This window comes from Rhinichthys klamathensis, unplaced genomic scaffold (genome assembly GCF_029890125.1).
Source record: "Rhinichthys klamathensis goyatoka isolate OS25496 unplaced genomic scaffold, OSU_Roscu_1.1 h1tg000329l_1, whole genome shotgun sequence".
NCBI lineage: Eukaryota > Metazoa > Chordata > Actinopteri > Cypriniformes > Leuciscidae > Rhinichthys > Rhinichthys klamathensis.
In genome coordinates this window covers 2,695,132-2,718,408 of record NW_026606844.1, presented here as the reverse complement: position 1 = coordinate 2,718,408, position 23,277 = coordinate 2,695,132, and the positions used below count along the sequence as shown (strand labels likewise).

The window sequence follows — 23,277 nt, the reverse complement described above, 5'->3', positions numbered from 1 at the left end:
GCTTGTCTGCTCCTACAAGGGCTCTGGCAGACTTGGCAGCCTTCCACTCTGGGAGAAACCCTAAATGAAAGCTCTGGGATGCTCCGTACTGAGTTTGTCACTGTGTAATAACCTGTCTGCGCTGTTGACATGCTTCCAGGTCTGACAGGCCAAGGCAAAGTCAAAGATGGCCTGAAGTATTACTGTATTGTCTTATTTTTTATGACTTCTATTAAACTTGAATTAAACCAAGGGATGAGATAGCAAATGTAATGAAGACCGCAAAGTGAGCTATCTGTGCTTCAAAATCTAATGATTTTTATACACAAGAACAGGCGAGGAATGACAAAACAAATCAGAACACCCTCTTTACACATGATATTAATATCATTTTGGTTGACTGATCATGAGTAGTCAGAACTAAATACATATGTAAATGAGGTGCAAAACACATACATATATATATATATATAATCGTCTGAAAGAGAAGATTGGTGCAAAAAAATATCGTTTTATTTACTAATATAATTTTTTTTAACTTCTAATAAATTAATTATTACATAATGAATAATTTCATTAATAAATTAAATCCATTTATTTTATATTCTGTTCTTTGATACCATTACTATACCATTACTATACCACAACTCTGCAGGGCAAAATAAAAGTCTCACTTCCAACCCATAACAGGCCAAACAGAAAAGCTTATTGGCAAATTCGCATTATTAAATGCCAAATATCAGCAGAATTATGGATCAACCATTAATGTCATCCTTTAAATTGGCTCTATCACTTTCTTTCCTCTCCACCTATAGCTGGTGTGTGGTGAGCGGAGCGCACTGGCACTGTTGTTCTGTGGCTGCCGTCGCTTCATCTGCTGCACACTGGTAATGGTCGAGGAGAGATCCCCTGACATGATTGTAAAGTCCTTTGGGTGTACAGTAGTACAAAGTAAAGCACTATATAAATGCCTCATTCATTCATTCATTGTGCATAGAACATCTTCTGTATGTTTGACATACTGTACACTGACACAAAATCTAAACACAAGTGGTCACAGAAGACTCGTATTAAAAGCAGACATAAAAAAGGGCTTGAGACATGACCAACCAATCAGAAATCAAGTGTTATTGTAAACAGTTTAAAATATCTGCAAGACCAAGTTAAGCACTGGCGTTAAAAAAGGGTAAACAATACATTTGGTTCAGCTCACATGGTGCATTTAGCTGGGAGGCAGAGCACGACACCCTTTGTGTCATTGCTACTCTTTCTACTCTGTTAATGTCACATAGTAAATGGGAGAGAAATATCACCTAAATCTTGTGTTTTCAGAACTGGCATTAAGCCACAGTCTACAACAGCATACACAGAAAATTAACTTTTTAGTTAACTTTCATAGAAGAAAGACAAAGTGATTTGCTATTGATTAGGGCCATGTGTGAAAGGCCTGTGTGTATCAGTTTACTTCTGAATAGGCAGTGAGCCTGAACTAATGAGGAAAGAAGAACACAACAGCCAGCACAAATATTTGCTGCCATTTTCCATGAATAGGATACAAAATAGGGCCTTAAACTCTTAAAACTAAAGTATGACTGATGAATGATGTGAACTGAAGAATGTTTTTTTTTTTTTTTTTACAAATGGCCAGTAAAAGGTCCTTGCACTTCAGAATGTGAATCGCAAAAACAGGGACATATATTATTCACATTTTTGGGTTTTAAAATGAAATTTATCTGACGTGCATCTAATAAAAAACATTTTATTTTTGCCTGAAAAAAAAAACAAAAACAATGGGACAACAATGCGTACCTTATTCATGGAATGTTGCTGTGGAATTTGGCACGTAAATTCACCTTCGTCAGTCATGCCTGACGTAAAAAGTTCAACCACAGACACCTTTCGATTCAAATTTGCAAGTGCTGAATGCGTCTTGACCCCTGTCTCAGTCTATTCTCTGTTGTTTTGGCTCGACAAGAGGCGTGTTGCCATACCGTCTAGAACAGGATTCAATTAGATCCCTCACATCCTGCTAATCAAAACAAATCAAAGGAAGAGCACCAAAGCGCCATGTTCTCCGAGCCATGCTAATGGAGAGATGTGTCTTTTTGAGAAGGGAAGTCTGGGGGGGTGGGGGGGTCTTGGGAAAGATTTCAGTGAGTGGTGAGATCTTAAAGGGGTTTTGTCAATGGCCATGTCCAGAAGAGCTTGTTTCCTTCCCTTTCCTGCATGCCTGTTCTCCTCATTAGTGTCACTCAACAGCAGTTAGTGCTGGGCCGGCCACAGTGGTACTGAGCTCTCCTCTATAAACATGTGAACGCACCAGCCTTGCTCTCAGTCACCAGGCTAGAAGGGGCAAAGATGAGGCCCTAATATTCCTCCGAGAGAGAAAAAAAAAGTGCAGGCGAAACTAGCCTATTCGGTATTATCATGTGACCAAGTATGTAAGGCTGGTCTAGAGTCAATTCCCCTTGCCCAAATCCAAACTTAATTCAGAAATAATAAAAAATTCAAACAAGTAAGGATCATGTGACACTGGAGTAATGCCTGCTTAAAAATCAGCTTTGCCATCATAAATTGCTAATTATATTAAAATATAAAGCAGTTAGGGTTTGGCAATATGGCAAAAAATATCATATCCAGATTTTCTTTCATGTTGGTTTTTAAGACTATTTTGCAAGTCACTGAACATTAAAGCCAAACTGATTTTAAAAAGTTAAAAGAAAAACAAAAGGGTCCTCTGACCATCGGTGCTCGGGCCCTAATGACAGACCATTTAGGCCCAAAGTAGGGGTGGGCCAAATGGAGAAAAAAAAACGTATTATTTTTTCTTTGTTATTAAAAAATAAGAACAAAGATGCAAATTATAAATAATAGGACAAATGCAATAGAAGATACAAATATAAATTAAAGCTGCTAGCAGCATTTAGCGGTGTTCAAGCAGTTAAGGCCTTTAAGGCCGTTAAGCACAAAAGCATCAAAAGACAATAAGTTTTATGTAGCAAGCATTTAACCATTGACATCATAGATGGAATAGACCATGTTTTAGCATGATTTACCATGATATACCACATTTCAGTGTGATTGTTAATGATTTACTATGTTACAGTGTGATTTACCATAGTTTACTATGATATACCGAGTTCTAGTATGATTCACCATGGTTTACCCTGTTCTTGCATGATTTACCACAATTGAACACATTCTAGTAGCCTATGATGTAATATGATTCTAGCATGCTAGCACACATACACACACACACAAATAAAGACAAATGTTGTTGTTGTGGTTTTCAATGCTATTGGGATGTGTCATTATGAAAATATACTTTAATGGTCTATAAGCATTTCACATAATGTGTTTGTAAACTATTAATCAGATTATTTTGCATTTATTCAGAAACCTAGGACTACACACACACATTCTGTTGTAGATACAGTTATTTGAACTATGTGATGGAAAAAAGAAATGTTTACTGCAATTGTTACAATTAATAATAGAGGCAAATTTTGTCCGATTTGTCTGAAATTTTTCAATGCTGTTCAGAGTGATATTAGACATGTTCTTGACCTTTTTTAAAGAAGATCTGAGCATTCATTTAAGAGATCAGCATTTACAGTCAATACAGGCAATTTAACATAGGAAATATATGGTTTTAAAGCTTTTTGACAGTTATAGCACCAACTATGGTCCGATCTCCATGAAACTTTGCATGCTTCTTCACCAAGTTATTACACATATGCTCACCAATGTTTGTGAAGTTCTGAGTTTTTATTTATGATTTATAGGCGTTTGAGTGTATTTTGACACGCACCCTTTTCTTAATGACCCTGTTACAGTGAACCAAAGGGCAAAGTTCAACATTTTTTTGATAATTATTGATCTAGAGAGTCCAGAGAATTGTCCTAGATTGGTTTGGTTCCGATCGGGCAAAAAACCAGGGACTAGTTTGCGAAAGTAGGTTTTGGACAAAATTGGACATAGCAGAAATTTTTCTGGCCTAAATTGATTTTGGAGATATACATTTTGACCGCCTTGACCCAAGGATCACAGTGGTGTAAAAAGCTTGATTCTAAGTCAAACGGTATAGGAGTTATGAGCAATTTAGTACTTTTGGGTACTGTAACGCCACCTATGGGCCAATCGGGGTCATACTCTGATAGGTTCTCCCCAAACTGAGGCCCTACCACCTGGCCTGGTTTTAAGTCTCTAGGCCTTACGGTTTGGGCTGCACGATGCGTTTTAGGGTTGTTGTTTTTTTTCAAATAGCAATTACAATAGGTTTTCAGCACTTCGAGCTTGAACACCTAATAACAGGCGACCTTTTTGACAGTTATAGCGCCACCTATGGTCCGATCTCCATGAAACTTTGCATGCTTCTTCACCATGTTATGACACATGTGCTCATCAATTTTTGTGAAGTTCTGAGTTTTTATTTATGATTTATAGGCTTTTAAGTGTATTTTGACACGCCCCCTTTTCTTAATGACCCTGTTACAGTGAACCAAAGGGCAAAGTTCAACATTTTTTCGATAATTATTGATCTAGAGAGTCCAGAGAATTGTCCTAGACTGGTCTGGTTCCGATCGGGCGAAAAACCAGGGACTAGTTTGCGAAAGTAGGTTTTTAACATATTTGTGAATATTTAATGAATGATTTGATTGACAGCAATGGATTTAGAGGCAAAGTTGTTCAACATGAGGAGATCTATCAAATGATATGCATATTATGGGAAACACCACGTGATGTGTGCAACACCACGTGATTACAGAGCCATAAAACTCGTTAGCGCCAACTAGTGGCCGATTTCTTTCAAAACTCTTACAGACCTCTTGGGCCATGAGTCGAACATGCCCATTGAGTTTCGTTCCGATCAGCCTTCGTTAACCTCGTCTCATAGGTGCTCAAACTTCATTGGCCGATGGCGGCCATGTTTTTTGAGATACGCCAATGTCCTCATACACATACATGGGGCCTTGGACCAAGACACTGCATACCAATTTTCAAGTCAATCGGACTAACGGTCACGTGGTCATAGCCCTATTTATGTTTTTTTAATGTTATAGCGCCACCTAGCGGTAGATCGACGCGGTTTTTTTACTGTGACCCCAAACTGTCCTCATACACATGTGTGTCAAGTTTGGTGAAGATATCTCATTTACTTCTGGAGTTATAGCCATTTTAGTAAAATAGGCTCCTCCCACAACGTTTATTTTGCGCCCCCTAGCGACCAGAAATCGAAATTTCGACTTTTTTTCGATAATTATTGATAATCAGACTCCAAAGAACATGTATGCACTGGTTTGGTTCCGATCGGGCGAAAAACCAGGGACTAGTTCGCAAAAGTAGTTTTTTGACAAAATTCAAAATGGCGGAAAAATTTGCATACCGCAAATGAAATCGGAGATATACGTTTTTTAAGTCAGAAGTCCAGCTTTCCAATGATATAAGACACTTGAGTCTACGACATACGGTCTAGGAGTTATGATCACTTTCGCGCTTTTGTTGCTATAGCGCCACCTATGGGCCAATCGGGCTCATACTCTCTCAACCTCTCCTCGATTTCTGTGCTACCTTAATCCCAAATATCAAGTCTCTAGCACTTACGGTTTGGGCTGTACGATGCGTTTTAGCGGAGAATAATAATAATAAAAATCAGTACAAATACAATAGGTTTTCAGCACTTCGTGCTTGAACACCTAATAAACTGCATCAATATTTTAAACAACAACAGGTGCATTAACTGTAACAGTACCATTAAAGGGGGGGTGAAATGCTATTTCATGCATAGTGAGTTTTTTACACTGTTCAAGAGTTGGATTCCCATGCTAAACATGGACAAAGTTTCAAAAATTAAAGTTGAACGTTTGATTGAGTATTTCTGTTCTCAAAATACTCCTTCCTGGTTGTCACAAGTTTCGGAACGTTTTTTTTCGAGTATGGGCGCGTATGACGTCAGATGCGCCGGAATTTCCTTATACAGTCCTAGGGCACTTCTCTCGGAAGGGCGCGCGCGCAGCTGTAGAGCGATAGCCGTAATCTATGCCCATTGCCCATCAAAGCGCTGTGCATCGGCTGCGCTCGAATATGTCACCAAAGAAGTGTGTTTTCGGTTGCCAAGGCAAGACAACACTGCACAGATTCCCAAAGAATCAAGCGTTAAGGGACCAGTGGATGGAGCTTGTTTTTCCAGAACATCAACACAGTTGTGCAAGTGTTCTTGTTTGTTCCATGCATTTCGAGGATGATTTTTTTATAAACAAGGCCCAGTTCGAAGCCGGATTTGCTAATCGTTTAGTTCTCAAGGATGGAGCAGTCCCAACACTAAAGGTTAACGCTCTTCCATTGGAACCGCAGGCGGTGAGTAGAACTGCTTCAAATATCTGTGTGTCTATCGGCGTGTAACTTAAGCACAGCAAGTAGGCTAAACAACATGATAACGAATAGTTAATGTATCTATGGAGCATGCGATGTATGTTGTGTGTTTGTTTAAATACATTTGCTTAGGTGGCTACTGTAGGTGTCTGTTTGTTTATTGTAAAACCAAATCATGTCTTCATAAACCACGAGTAGACACACAAATGTTCTAAAACTTTGCGAAAAAATAAAATAAAAAAAACGCTATAAAATAAAACACTAAATAGGCTTCACTGTATTAATTAAATATACATTGATTCTTAAAGCTACTGAATTATTCGGTCAAGAGTGAGTAATGTTCTCTGTATTCTTCTGTTGTTTGATTAACCTTAATGATGACACAGGCAGCAGTGTTAGGCTGCTGTCACTTTAAGACCTATGCACGGACCCAATATACTGATACCAGGGATGCACCGAAATGAAAATTCTGGGCCAAAACCAAAAATTCTGAATTTTCTCTTGAAAAATAAATAATTAATTAATCAAACGTATGTAATAGTTTACACTCAAATAGCTAAAACTGAGTTATACAAACATTTACATTGCACTTGAGGCAGTTGGATGGGACGGGGGTGCCAGAACTGCAACTGATAGAATGTGCGTTGTAGCATGATACTAAAAATATCTCTTCAAAGGCAGATCATGGTGACACATCGCACACCCCTATAAGCAGTTATTTTAAATTGTAATAATATTTAACAATATTACTGTGTGTTTAGTGTATTTTTTTAAATAAACGCATGTTGAAAATAAGAGACTTTTCAAAAATAAAAATAAAAACTTTTATATGGCAGTGCACATACAATGATTATTTTTAAATTCATTGCATACCAATTCAAAATTAACTCATGCATAAATGCTTTCTCAAGTCGCTCAATTGTCAATATAAACGCGGCTAGTATGTCTGATATGCGCTCTTAAAAATGCCTTGAAAACATTTTTGGATTTACTATAAATGTCACTCCTTTGCAATGTAGATAGTGTATCACCATCGGTGCAACAACAATACGCTCTCAGTGCAATCAACAATGTAGACACTGTAAAATAAATATATATTCTGCAGCATAAAAAACTTGGTTTATTATAATGGAGTGTTCAAAACAGAAAGTATGCAATGCAAATTAACCGTATTTAAAACTTCAAGAAATTAATGACAATTAGAATTCTAGTCCAAATCAGCAGCTCTAGTGCAAGGTGAACAATAAGGTGGATATCCTTTCTCTCAATCCACAACCTTTTTCCTCTGTTGTTCCTTGCTTTAAAACATTTCATCATGGAACTTCTATGCAATGTTTACATCAAGCTACACTGAAATATACCTACAACAGAGGTAACCAAGGCCCTTTTATCAAATCTCTTTTCTCAGCCCACGTGGGGGGAAAAAAGCACCTGCAGAATATTCAAAAGAGAAAGAGGGCTGCTTTGCCAAGCTGTCAGCATAGAACTATGGCTGCGGAAATTAAAGGACGATGAACGGAACCCGCGAAGACTGATTGAGCCGTGCGTTAGTCTGCCTTTTTAATTGGCGGCAGGGTTGTTTGGAGTCAGTGGCCTATCGGTGCCACTCTTCTCTCCCCAAGAGTGAGAAAACGTTTGCTGAGATGTGGTTTCGCCACTTCACATGGCACCACCTATTGGACTTCATTAAAAACTTGGCCTGGAGTTTTCACACTTAGTCGTGTGCCTCTCCCCGAGAGCCCACACCACAGGACACGACAGCTTTGCTGTTTCGCAGTACACTAGGTGCAAATATTTTTACACACTCAAAAACTGACAAAGAGAGCGAGAGGGAGGGAAGGAGAGTGAGAGGAAAAACAGCACCATGCAATGTAGGATAGAAAGGAAATTAAAATAATACACGGGTAAACTCAATTTCAGCTCCAAACGCGCTCTCTCGCTCTTCTGTCAGTCCCGTGCTAGGCAGTTTGCGAGAAACGAGAGAACTGGGGATGTAGCTTCTGCTCAGCCATTGTTTTGACAGCACTTATGGGCGGTAAATGCCAGGACATTTCCACTCAGCCTGGTTGTGAGTTGTGTTGCTAGAGCTGAAGGATTGCATTATGTTGTGTGCTGGGCCTTTTAACATGGCTGTACTTCAAGCATAGCTCCCATTTTGGTAGATAATGTGTCTGATTATAGCCTCTGGCTTGGCAAAGATTGGTGAGACTCATGAGAAATCAAATTTAAGGACCCAAAGGTGGCTGCTCTGATCTTTGAATGCAAACTCATTTAGCAGTGTCTAACAGTGTTTTGAACTAGTGTCAGCAAAAATTACACATTCTTTTTTTTAATGGCAGAAAAACCAGAGGCTGGCAGCCAGAGGCAGGGAACGAAAGCCCAGGGGGCAGAAATGGGTGGTAACGTCCACACTCAAGATTTGGACCTGCATACACACAGACGTTCCAACTAGTTCTCCTAACCTCCTAGCTGTCCCAAAAGACTTAAGTCTAGTCAGACAATACTTTTGACAAAATAGAAATGAAGTAGTAGGGTAACACGGGTGAAGATGCCCCCCTTAAGAACAATGTGCATTTACTTTTAATCTGTAAGATATAAGTTTAGCATGTGCAAGATGATGACGCATCAGCCAATATGTTTTTACAGGAATTAGTAGAAACATTTGCTAATTTAGTTGTTATAGAACAAAATGTAAAATTATTCAAAGAGGCCATCTTACCCCACTACTGGGCCCGCTGGAGTAAGAAGCACCCCTGGCTAAACTTTTACAGAATGTATTAATTACTGTATATATATATATATATATATGTAAAATACTAAATCAATATTCATAAAATCAATATAAAATGTTATTTTTTTACAATTTAGTTGAATAATTGAATAACTGATAATAGAAAAAGCAGAATCCCAGTAAAGAGATTCGTCTGAAAGGTAAAATTATTCTGTGACTTTTATAGGAATAGTTTGCTTATTTAATCATTGATTTACATATTTATTTAGCTACTTATTTACTAATTTATTTAATTACTTTGTTTTATTATCACGGGAAATGAGAATCTTTTTTCTATCATTTTGCGAGCAGAGATGGAGTCGGTGATGAAGAAAAATGTTACAGTTGATTAATCGGTTATTGGCCAGCGTGGTCCAACCACCTAGTTATCGTTATTGGTAAAATCCACTATCAGTCGACCTCTATAGATTTAAAAAAAAAAAAAAAAAAAAACTTGACTGTATAATTTAAGTTTTTTAAATAAAGTAATTTGACAAGCTATAGTATCCCCAACACTGTCACCTAGTTATATTCACCCAATGTGACTGAATTTTCCTCTAAACTGTGAACCTATTGAAGGACATAAACAGCTTTGAAATCAATTATTCGGAAAGGCAATTCTTCATTCACAAGTGTCTTGAAGATAAATACGAGTCCACTAAATTAGCAACTGGAGATGGAGCGGCCTCCAAACATGATCAATGAGAAAGGACAAGAATCAGCAGCAAACAAATGGCCCATCACATACAGATGATTGTCCATCGCATTAATGCACCTAGAGGCTTGTTAAAACCGCACTACAGCTGGTGAAGCATCAGTAACTTGATTGGAAGGCTTATGCAGACTTAGGGTTGATGAAAATAACAGTTTTCTCGGAGGGCGATATCAGACCTGCGAAAATCCATTCGCTTCCAAAAGTGGCCTCAATCCCAATATCAATTAAAATCTTGTCAGGACATGCAGAGCCATGTTGGGGAAAAGTAGTGTGAAGCAACAAGCCCAATCAAAAATAGGGCGAAAAAGCAATCTCGCCCTCCGCCTGTGGTAAACTTCTGCGCTGTTTAACACAATCAGTGCAAAAACAAATCCCCACTTTTAGTGCTTTTGTCGGGAGATTAAAAAAAAGGAGGTCTGAGCTTTTGTTTCCTTAGTTTTCTATTTGTATCTTCATCTTTATACTGCTGGTTTGTGCTTAAATCTAAGGGTAGAGTCGGAATCTGAATCTGAATCGCAGTAACTACTGGCAACTTCCAATGGCGCAATAATGCCTATCCCATTGACAGGACATGGTTGGAAATAATAATGTATTTGCATTAAAGGTATTATTTGCCAATGTGCCTGGCTCTGAGCAATCATCCACAGGGCTGCAGTCTAACTGCTACTGGAGCCTGGCCGTATTAATACTCCTATTCATCCCGTGACTAACCCGAGCCAAGAAACAGCATTAGGCCCGGGGCCCTGCGGCCTGCATTTGGACCGGCCTCGCTGGCATGCGTATGTGCGCAAGAGCGAGAAAAAGAGTGCACCTTTTCTCCTCCAATGAGCCCTGGATGAAGCGAAAAAGTTCTTTATATCAATTAGCCAGACAAGTGTGCAATGGACACCTGTCACCCCACGAGCCCTCCAACCGGGCCTGCTCTGATCAAGGACCGTCTGCCATCCTGCTCTGCATTCGTTCGAAAATAATACACCTAAGCTGATCTCAGATCGGTACACCTTTCCTCTTGGGTAAAAAATGCTGGTGGCCCATAGCGGAGCCAGGGGGGCCGTCCCAGCTCTGCCTGAGAGGCCAAGCAACGGCTGCACGGCAGACACAAAATCTGGGGCACAGACCATCTGGCTGACAGTGCAGTCTGAAGCGAAGAGGCTGTCGGAAGTTCGTTGCCAACATGGCTTCCAGAAGCAGGACATTAGATACCATAAAAACACACACACATATTCAGCTGTACAAAGAAAAAAATTCTTGTTGAGACAAGATTCAAATGAGGGATTTAATGCTCCGAATTCCACAGCTGAGGGCAAAATTCTCCTCTAGTTTTTTTTTTTTTCTTCCTTTTTTATAAAAGATTCCTCTCTAATGATCTTACATGCAAGCAGCGATGCTAAAAAAGGCAAGTTAATCACCACCCCACCTTAACAAAAAAACTCAACCTTCACGCTCGACAAGGCAGCGATAATTCAATATTTTCTCCGTGATAGTTCTACGGGTTCGTCGTACCCAGCCATGCTAATTAAAAAAAATCTGAATTCCTCACATTTGAAACAACAATTAAACAGTCTCTCCTTGTACTATGACACAGAGAAGTCATAGTTAGCCTGGAAAATAACACCAGCCAGACTGCAACGGTCCATAACGTAACATCACAGCTTCAACTCTAACTCAGCTTTGCTCTATCGAAGGCCAAATTCAGAAAAAAACATTGGCCCTCTCACACTATTAACAAATACACAGCAGACTTGCAAATGTAAAGTGGCTCGGCATGAGAGAGCAAAAGCAAACAGCTCTTACCTTGGGTTGAGCGCGTCTTGGAAAGGCAACTTTAGGATCAATCTAAATGAGACAAAAAAGGAGAGAAGGAAATATGAGAAAACTGAGCTGATGATGCTGATACATGAAGAGGAAAATTTGAAAATATTAGAAAAAGCCAGCAATGTGCTGCGACGACTACTCGATAACCTTCATGGAAATTATAGCATTAATCATGATGCAATGCTCCATGTCTCGTGTGTAATCTCGCCTAGTTATTACATGCTGGTTGCATGAGGCCCGTGTATGACAAAATCGAATAAAAACCTTACAGAGGTTAGAGCATAATTACTCGATTACAACATAAATAAACAGGTGGCTTTATATAACACCGGAGATAATTCAAAGACTCGCTGAAGAAGTGCGCTGGCCTCGGGGGAGGTCAGGCCCACATGACGGGAGCTGTTTTAGCGAGAGCTGTAGATTTGCGGAGAATCAAGACAGGGCATTAGATCAATACGTCCACAACCTCCTTCCCCCCTGAGGGATTATCATTATTATGGGTGACTCTCTCGGCCGCTGTACCGCACTGCGCGAGGGGTTACAGCTCTGCCTAGAATGCATTTTGCCATGTGATAGGACATCATTAGGTTTATTGGTTAGATAAGCTATGTTATTTGATTTTATTATATTACAAGCGAAATGCAGTTTTGCACACATCATGATCAAGAGCATTTGTAATTTACATAAACCGCTAGGGGTTCTGAACCAGCGGAACGATTCATCCTGGATATTAATAATAACAGATTCCCCCGGAGGATAAATCAACAACATAAATACGCCAATTGCAATCAAGACATTTTTTCTCCTATCGATCTTTGAATCGTTATACACTTTACATACTGCAAAATATGGATGATTCTAATGCTAAAAAGACATTTTAAGAGATTATGACAAACTGGCATTATTTATTTCCACTAGCTGACTTGTTAGACTTCATTTATATTAGCGAACATCACTTATTCACATTCCAAATAAATATACATAAATCTATATTCACAAATAAAAAAAATATAGATTTTTCATAGCAAAATAAGTGAGATCCAGGCTGGCCTGCTGTTGAGCAAGATGTTGGCTTTGGTCATTTAAACATTCATAGACTACAACAACAGTCCCTCTTTTTAGCACATAGGCCGAAAGCTTGGGCAGCCAGAGCACTAGAAGGATAGGACGGTAGATAATCATGCATGCGAGAACAAAAACAGTTCAAAGACTTGCTTCTGCACTCTCATTAAATGGAAAAATAACTCGAGGGAAAAAGATCCATTAGTGCTATATTGCTCTTGAATATACCGCACGTCTGAATGCTTTGTCACTTCTTATAATAATAAGAGAAAGAAAAGCTGAATTGTGTTGAAAATGTGGCAGCATGCAAAAAGAAAAAAGAAAAGTAATAAACATGTTTTGGTGAAATATGAAGGAGAGGGTCTCCTGGTAAATGAATTTGACCTGAACAGAATTGCAATATGTACTGCAAAAAAAAATTAAAAATTAAAAAACCTTTCTGGTGGGAAATGATGCTGTTGTGTTATACTTAATTCATCCAGAAAAGTGTTTAATCTAAAACAGATTGCTTTTAGAGAAACCGACAGCAGTCTCTCAGTTGTCAATACACAATGCAATTCTCACCCCAGGCCTTCAGATTTGCAGATTACACAGCTTTTAATCAAATGTGAAACAAGTGTGTCAAGAATATCCCTGTTCGTGTTTTCTTTGGTCCATTTACACTCTTCAAAAGTGACAAAAAGATTGGAAAGGAAACTGCAAAAAAAAGTAAAAACTAAATAAATAAATAAAAATAGACAATGCAATAAAAATGTTTTTCTGGCCTGAAGGATGACACTACAGTTACTTTCTAAAAAAAAAAAAAAAATCAAAAAAAAAAAATTCTAAATGAGCAAATTATTTTAATAAATATATATATATATATATATATATATATATATATATATATATATATATATATATACACATATATACATACATATATATATTATATACACACACACATTATATATATATATATATACACACACACACTGTTAAAGCTGTATATGTATATATATATATATATATATATATATATATATATATATATATACACACTTTAAGTACTCAAACATTGTCAATCTGTAATATAACACCCATATGAAATGCAAATTAATAAAAACTTTTTAAAAATAACTGAATATCCATTTTGGTATTATATATTTATTTGTTGTATTTATTTGTCATTTGGGTGTTTGTTTGTTTTTTCATTTATTAAAAACATATGCAAAAAAAAAAAACATGCAAAAATATTCATGGGGACAATCCTAGGAAACACAAGGCCGAGGAAAACGGGTGTTGATGACTTAAAAGGTCATGCCTTGATATTTTATAAAGCAGTGATACTTCTTCAGTAGTATCAGTACTAGTAACAGTAATATTTCTTCCATTGTCGATATCAAAAGCAAGATCTTTCAACTGCGAGGGCAATTTGAATTTGTTCTTAAACCTCCACCAGTGCAACTTCCTCACAGCTCCAGGTCTCCAGTTGGAGCTGAAGCCTCAGAGTCATGACACGACCGCCCCAACCCTGACGATGACATCACTACCCACAGCTCAGTAATCCCTGCTTTAGCACCAGCCGCTACTGTGTCCACATGATCTCAATCGTTGCTAACACTAGCTTTCTTTTTTTTCTTCCCTCAGCCATTCAAGAGCATTTGAAACGTCAAACCTTGACCCAGTTTTTACAAAGAATACTAGAGTTACCCATGTGTGTGTGATTATGTAATCTAAACGGCCCATTTTTCATGTCCAAATTACATGTTTTTGGACTGGTGCAACACTAACATATAAAATGTACTATTATTTTATTAACAAGATAGAAATGTTTTGCCTCCTAAAGGCATTTCAGCTTACATCAGTCAAGGCCAAACTGGCAGAGAGTGAGATAATGAATAGCACACCTGTATTTCTAAACACATTTAGGGCACGGAACCAAGAGAGGTGGTGAATATTCACCTGCTGTGCTAAATTATGATTGAAAATTAACATTTGCACAATTGCTGGATTTAAGGAAACCATCAACAGTAATATATCTGCGGCTTTAGGTGGGTAATAAACAGTTCAACAGGTTAATCTGCTATTGACTAAATTAGCCACCTGATCTAATCAGCAAAACTTGAAACTCATAACCTCAGTTTGGTTTTTACATCTTTACGCATACACATTATTATTCTTAAACCAATGATACAAAAGTTTTCAATGTCAAAATAAGATTTTTTTCCTCTCTTAATTTTACATTATATTTGAAAGGGTCTATGTTTAAAAAAAACATTTACAACAAAGTTTTCCTACTCAACTATAGGAACAGACAAACAATTCTAATACCCATCTTATCACAGAATTACACATTTTTTTAAATGGAAGGCACTGGGAATGCCAATATGTAGTGTTCTGGGAGAAAAGTATTAGCCACAAAATTCCTGAGGGAAGTTATGAACCTCTGTGAACACCTTTAAATACAGTCCGTCTCTTGATATGAACTTGCAGCAACATGGCATCCATTAAAATAAGCCAGTGAAGGCGGTATTTGTCCACACCCTAGCTATCCCAAATAAAAGGCTCTTTCACTCTGGACTCCTACAGGTAACTAGCAGCTGCATCTACAACCAGGAAAGATGGTGACTTTATTAGGGGGGGGGGGGGGGGGGGTGGGGGACGGTCTAAGCAGACGCTCTATCAGTATCACTTTACTGATAGAGCGTCTGCTTATCCTGGGGTTTGGTGTCACATGCAAAACTAAATGCATTTCTGCTTGGATTTAGGTAATCAAACAGGTGAGGCTGAATAAGGTAAACCTATTTCTTGCTGACAGAAATATACATATGACTCAGTCTGCATGGGCAATGTAAAATAATGTAAATAACATAAATAAATATATTACTTCAACTCCTAAATACTGTTTTATAAGAATCCAATGCTATATAATGAATATAAAATACTAATATAAAAAGACACTTCAAAATCTTTTTTAAAAATTAGAATCTTTATTTAAAAAAATTTACAACAAAAATTACACTACATATTCTAAAATGTAGGTTTATTTCAGGTTTTCATGTTTCAAGCACCTTTTAATGTCGAAACAACACCAAAATGGGCATGAATAAAACAACTGAAAGATAAATAACTGTTCTATTATTGAACGCTTCAAGAACTTTTATATCTGTAACATTTACAATAACATGTTACCTTAGAAATATACAGTGCGTCAAGGACAAGAGTACAGCAGTGGACATAAAAATTAGAAAACTGTCAAAAAACAACTGAAAGAAAAATAAGATTTTTTTTTTTTTTTTAAATACAAATTTTTCAAATCAATAATTAACGACACATTAAGAAATAAGTTGAATTTAGAATAATTAAATGTATAATAATGGAAAGGGTACACCAGTGCACACACTAACCTGCACCACAAATGACAAAATATCCACATAACTCTAGAAATACTTTGAAAGTAAAAACAAAACAAAGAAATTAAATTATTTTACTATGTAAATATTGTCACATGCACATAAACATTTCTAGTCAGCAAGGTTTAGAATGAACTCATGCATGCAACCTTCCCCTGAGCAACTTCCGGAGATCTGTCTGGAAAATTCCGTCATGAAGAAGAGTGCAAAACACTACGTCACTACAAGTCTTACGTCACAATAGACATGGATCACGGCTGGTGTCACAATCGAACTACACAGCAGGTAATTAGTCCCTTCATACCCACAAACCTTAATGGGGTTCAACCCCTTGTTCCCCAGTCCTGGTCTGGCAAGCAAGGAGTTAAATCCCGTTGAGGCATGTGAGAAAGACATGACTAATTATCCGGCTACTTATTTATGTCAAGTGCCCCGCTGTTGTGTGTGTGGTACAATGACAAATGCTGCGGAGTACCTCGACCCGGGAAGAGATATGATAGGAGACTGCGTGTCTTTTCACCACTGAATGTCACAGACACAAGCATGTTTAAGCAGCACTTCACAAAAAATAAATGCAAATAGAAGAGAACATACCGTCTTTGAGTCTAATTCGTGGTGAGGTTGAGCTAGGACCTTATCTACACTGGCCGCATCAGCAAACGTAACGAAGCCAAATCCCCTGGAAAACAAAACAAACAAAAACACAGACATACATTAGGAGCTGACATGGGTTACACGTGTTTGACTGCTAAGCTTGTTAACACATCCATTTGGTTCTATTATTGAACGCTTCGAGAACTTCTGTATCTATAACGTTTACAATAACATGTTACCTTAGAAATATACAATGAATCAAGGACAAGAGTACAGCAGTGCACATAAAAAAACGGTCATCATTTTCTAACCATCATGTCATTCCTAACCTGTATGAGGAACCCTTTCATTCGTCTGAGGAACACAAAAGAATGTGTAGAATGACAGCCTCAGTCACCATTCACTATTCCATGTATGAAAAAAAGATGCAAATGAAAGTGAATGGTGACTGAAACTGTCAGTCCCCAACAATTCCTTTGTCTCACAGAACAAACAATGACAGAATTTCCGTGTGAAATATCCGTTTAATATGCTCATCCTATTGTATTATTTAACAAGAACTTGGTTGACGAAACAATTTAGATAAACGGTTTCCATAACGTGTCAGTCAAGGACACTTAAGGACTTTTCACACCACAGTTAATCTTGGGTTAATGCATTTTTAAACCACGGGTAAAGGCCGATTTTAACCTTACCTGAGGTTAAGAATCGTTTCAAACTTGTCATTTTAAATGTGGTTATTAGCATCGGTTTTGAAAATCTGCTACATATATCCAAATTGTTTAGCAATAGACAACCAATCATAAACCACTTTGGCGCTTACATCATTGAATATTCATCATACGCATTGTACATTCGCAGAAACTTTCACGCGCTGTTTAATTCCGATGTTTGAGGAAAGCAATTGTTTTTTTAACTGTAGCGATGAAGAGAAAGGATTTTTTCAGTACGTTTCCAACTAGATGGAATCTATGTGGCGACATTTCCACAGATATCAAAACAGGTCCTGCGTGCTGTAAGTGTCCAATAAACGTGACGCTATAGCGTATAGTATCAAATCCCACAATATGACACAGCGCAGGATTAATTACTAACCCAGGGTAAAGTATAAGCAGGGTGAAACACGAAACAAAATAACCCGGGGTTAAGAACGACAAGTGGGGAAAAGCCATAACGTGCCAATGTCAAATCAAAACACATGCGACCGCATTAACCGCTCGTGTATTAAAGCCGGTTGCTGCTTTAACACGAAGAATTCCAAATCAATGTCAAACTGTATCCTATCCAGAAACACACCGATCCAGTCTTTTCAAAAGCGCATAGCAGCCGAATAACAGCGCACGGGCAAAATCGACAGTTCATTTCTCAAAATAAAAACCTCAAAGTGACAGGGATTTTAAAAACACAACATTGTTGTTTGTTTGTTTTTTACCTGGAGCGTTTTGTCGTGGGATCTCTCATCACCATACATTCTCTGATTTCTCCAAATTTACTAAAATAGTCTCTAAGGCTGTCTGTGGAACAAAACAGAAAGAAAAGAGCACATATAAGCAATGCATTCGTGCAAAACACACCAGTTTGTAAATTAAACGCCCCCCTGGATGTCTAACAGGGGTCGAATAGAGGACTTCAAATGACGGCACATATCCCGCACAGCGCGCGCCACGCTGGATACAATGAAAGAAACACAACACACAGCCCGACAAACGCGCGCAAATGACAGCGAACCATCGGTCTCTTACCTGGTGAAGTTTGCCAGCTGAGGCCACCGATAAACATTTTACTGTAAGGGGAAAACACAGCAGAAGTGAGTCCAGATGTCAGATCGGCCATTTTGACGTGTAGCTAGCGACAAAAAAAGCAGAGCTAAACGAAGGCAAAGCAGAGCGGTGTGTGTTTACTGAGCCCCGGCGGGCTGTGCTCACTAATATACATCAAACAAAGGTGTAGTAGTTGCGTGCACCCGGAAGAGCCTTTTTAAAACATGCTCGCCGGAGAAAAACACACAAGAAAAAAAGTCAAGTGCTGTCAGCATTGGTTCTGGCTTACCCCGGGTCGTGTTGCGAATCGTTAGGGCTTCCAGATGTGGCTTGGCTCCCGTCTCCCTCCATGGCTAACCCAACTATGGCCAGTAACTAACACACACACTGTCAGAGCTAAGAGAATATTACTGAGCCGGGAATGTGAGCGTCACACGTGGGATCAGCTCTGCCTGGCTCCCTCCCCCTCCCGTCACCCACACGGGGCGGAGCGCAGAAGGGGCTCGTCACCTCACCCATTCCATTGACGTCATTAGCATGGCCCCGCCCACCCGGGCTCAGAGCATGGGGATCAGATCAAATCGCATCGCTTTTATTGTCACATCACAGTATACACACACAAGCGTAGCGGCAGCTGAAAGTCTACCGAATGAGAAGTGAATGTAAACAATGCTAAAGACAGTCTATCTGAGTGATACACATCTGAATATGTGTATAAAATAATATTCCAGTTCCAGAGTAGGATTAGCAAAGTTCAGTGATCTTTTTCTTTTAGTTGGCCTATTTTTTTATTATTATTATAATGCATCAAACAATAAACAGATTTTTTTTTAAAAGTCAGAATAGATAGAACCTCTACTACAGGAATGAAATTACATCAAAGCTTTATTTAAAGTTTCACAAAGAAAGTATAAAAAGAAAAAAAGATAATACGATAAACACATACAGAGGAAAACATTATGCATCAGTGACATTACCAGAAAAATAATCATAATATATCAAGAATCTGTCACTTTTCTTGTTTTTTAGAGATTTAAGAAATGCGTAAATTTCAATTAAGAAATGTGAAAAATAGGCTGCGAGTTAGAGAATTTTTGCTTACAAATAGCCTAAAAAGTTTTTGTTTTTTTAAATTACAATGTAATTCCTTGGAGTATTAGTTGTACCTTTATAGTAACAGATTATATCTTTTAACTGAAAGGATTTGGAAGAATCAAGATGCTTGGCCTAATTTTTTTTATTGCACCCTAGGACAGAGAAACATTGCATCACAGATAATATTAATAAGCACCGATTAATTTGAATACCTTTTCCCCATAGAGAATTCATAACTTACCTTCAATTTGTTTTGAGTTGCTCGAACATGTCCAAAAAGCAAGTAGGGCGTAAATTAATTTCCTGACATACTTGTTTGATGAAATCAGTGGTGAGCGTAATTTTTTTCCCAAATCTACAGGGATTACAATGGGCAGTGACGGTCTGAAATATATAAAAAAAAAATTGTCATCTCCTTTGCAACTAATTATTAGAATGAGAATTCACATTTGTAAACATGCCAAAAATAAATGGGCATTTATATGGTTCCTTGAAGAGCCTTTAACAGTCTTTCCATTCCACAAAAGGTTCTTTATACTGGAAAAAGATTCTTTAGATTATTACAATGTTCTGCACAGTAAGAAAAATATATATTTTAAGAACTGTTCACTGAAAGGTACTGGGGAACCAAAAATAGTTATTCTATGGCAAGGCAACCCCCTTTTCTTTATTTTTTTAAAAGTGTATCATGCACTCATCATATAACATTACACACAAATACTGTACAAAATGTAATAAGCATGCAATACAAATGGATCAAATCTCTCAGAAATAAATACCTCGCTGACCAAAGAAAACAGGCCTTAAACTAAGCACATCATAAATCATAAGCACATCATAATATTTGTAGTCACATTCTAAAGCACGCATTCAAATATTATTGCTTTCCACTGCTGTGTATACTCATATATAGTGATTATACAGAATACAGATTTTAAACCCGAAATATCTGAGCTATCACACACCGCCTGAGGGTCTGTGGGCCCCTTGACTTCTGCAAAATGCAGTTTTACACATCAATTAATGGTCTTTAAAACGCACAAAAAGGTTAAGGGATCTTGTGCTTATTATCCATGGAGAGGGCGAAGAGAGTCCGAAAAAAAAGGAAGGAAAGAGAGAGAGAGAGAGAGAGAGAGAGAGAGGGGCTCAATTAAGGCTGCCTGCTCAGTGGATTTTCAGTCATGCTACAGTGATTGCTGTTTATTTCCTGCAGCCTTGTTTGAGAGAGGCTCCATGGCCCAAAGACACCTCATCATTCTTCCTTTTTCCTTTTTTTTTTTAGTTCTCTATACACCTATATACCAATTCATATTTCCTCTTCTCACCTCTCCTGCTAAAGATAGCTTCTGAACAACAGTCAGAACTCTTGAAGTAAAGAGCCCACATAAAGCCAGTGTCCAGAGGAGAGAGACTGAGATGCTCTTGACTGACAAGTGAACCCGCTGTCTCACCTCACTGCCTAGCGGGCTGCTTGTTGGTAAACTGACACATGGGTACCTGTGGGGCACAACCCAGAAAACGAAACATCTCTCTCCCCTCTCAGTTTATTCTCTCTCGAGCTTTGAGCAAGACAAGACCACCGGAAAAAATAAAATAAACAACGTGTCAAAGATGCTCATTGTTTTCAATCTTTATTGACATTACAAGTATTAATAATAATCATTATCAGCTGAAATCAAGCTCCTCCTGCACTTAGCCTGAAATGTCATTTCTGTTAAGTTCAAATATGCATCACCACTGCCGTTCCATTTCATTGTAATTCAATATGTAATTAAATTTCTGATAGGCTTTGGCAGAACATTTTACAGGGTATTTAAGATAATCGAAATGACATAATTTCATAATAGGATTTGATAAGCATAATGGTGGGCAAAACAGTTTATTCAGCACAGTTGCCTTTCATTGTGGAAGAAAGCACAAAATAACAATTAAACTGACCACCTGAAAGGGCATGTTGCCATTACAATAAAGAGCCATGTCAGATCTGTTTTTTTTTTATTTTTTATTTTTTTATAAGATCATTGCTCATTGAGATTTGGCATAATTGAACAGGAAATTACTGTTCGGAGCAAGGTTTTAAATATCTACACAAGTGTTTCATAGCATATAAGCCTTAAAAACCATTTAGGGGTATTGTTATTATGAGGCCAAACATTTACTGGTTCATTAAAGAACACTGAGAACCTCATTAGACCTTTTATTAGCTTCTCATTTACTTGTTAGAAATGCATTATGAACTGCAGAATTAGCTCAAAACATTTTTAACACCTTTATTTGTCTGATCACACCAAAAAAAATCTATTCATGTACATTTCGGCGTGTAGATCAGCCATAAAATCCTCTGCATAATAAATACACCGCTGCCTTGAGACGAGGCATCAATTTCATACGCTTATGAATATTAGCATTCACCATATGCATATTCATGTTGCTTGTGACATAAACAGAGACACGGTTGTCGGGTTTGATGCAATGAAATTGAAATGTAACTTTAAAAGAGACACACATCAAGAGGATATTTAAATATACACATTTGCATTCGGTGGTTTTGAAGGCACGCTTTATTAATGCCGCAACCCTCGCCATTATTAAGTTAAATCTAATGTCTCTGGAAATCCATTAAGTCTTCAAAAACAGTGGAGAAAGACGTCTGAACTGAAGACCCTTTTTAAAGACTAGACTAAGTGCACAACACAGATCTGTCCAATTAGAGCCTGTGCATTTAGCAATTAGAGAGAAAAATGTAATGTGCCAAACATTGCCTAAAATGGCCAATTTGACAATGGAGTTAGAAAATATCTGCTCAGATCTTTAAATGGATAATTAGAGAGATAATACTTCATGTTTAAGAAACGGTTTTAATGGAGGTTGAAATAATAAAGAATGGAGTCTCATCATGTTGTCGATTTTCAAAGCAGTGTTCCGGTTCCTATAAATGATTGTAAAAGTTTCTTTCCACACCAGGCCCTGGATGATCACTATTCAAAACTCAACAGATTTTACAAATTATCTTTCACTGAAAAACACCTGTTTTGTCATTTAGAAGGGTACAAATGTACCCACTATCCAAAATGGCAACCCTTTCTTGCCATTGTGAAGAGGTTTAAGGGTTACACTTTATTTTAAGGTGACGTAGTTACATAGTACTTACTCAAATAAACTACATGCACTTACTATAGAGTTACGGATATAGGGTAAGGGTTTGGTTTAGGGTTAGTTACTTGTAATTATGCATAATTTACTGTTATTACTATAGTAAGTAGGCCTGTAACTACGTCATCTTAAAATAAAGTGTTATCGAATAAAGTACAATCAAATTTATGGTTGGCTGGTCCACCAGCCCACCATATTCTGTTTTAATTGGTAGATGTTACACATTCCTGATTATTCTGATCTTATTTTTTTCCTAACTTAAATTTTTTATTTTTTAAGTATACCTCATTGGTTGATTTTAAATGTGAACTTTGCATTTAAAGCATTTATTTTCACTTATTTCCCCCCTGATAAAGGCCTAAGTGCTAAAACTGTTCTGAAATCAGTAACTAGTGATACTAGTTTACCTCTTCAAAATTTAAAGTGCTTCATGTTATAGCCTGTGCTGATTTAAGAACAGTTTCTTATTATAAATCACATATTTCTAAAAAAAATATCCCTTGAGATTTTAAGTACAATCAACTTGGCTGTTTAAGTCATTTCAACTTAAATTACATTAAACTGACT

General features: G+C 37.6%; 1 protein-coding gene across 3 annotated transcripts in view; it reads right to left on the bottom strand.

The window, feature by feature from the left end:
• LOC130105803 (RNA-binding protein Musashi homolog 2-like) overlaps positions 1 to 18,943 on the bottom strand; it is a 33,435-nt gene extending 14,492 nt beyond the window's left edge. Inside the window, exons 1-6 of one of the 3 annotated variants that reach the window (XM_056271995.1) lie at positions 18,752 to 18,943; positions 18,445 to 18,485; positions 18,135 to 18,216; positions 16,703 to 16,787; positions 11,631 to 11,672; positions 1,777 to 2,354 (exon numbers count right to left, since the gene is read on the bottom strand). In XM_056271995.1, coding sequence (XP_056127970.1) covers positions 2,346 to 2,354; positions 11,631 to 11,672; positions 16,703 to 16,787; positions 18,135 to 18,216; positions 18,445 to 18,485; positions 18,752 to 18,813 — 321 coding nt within the window. In that variant the 5' untranslated portion in view covers positions 18,814 to 18,943 and the 3' untranslated portion in view covers positions 1,777 to 2,345. Of the gene's footprint in view, positions 1 to 1,776; positions 2,355 to 11,630; positions 11,673 to 16,256; positions 16,631 to 16,702; positions 16,788 to 18,134; positions 18,217 to 18,444; positions 18,486 to 18,751 lie in introns of those variants that run through there. The other 2 variants (XM_056271994.1, XM_056271996.1) reach the window with 2 other exon arrangements.
• Between the last annotated feature and the right edge of the window lie 4,334 nt (positions 18,944 to 23,277).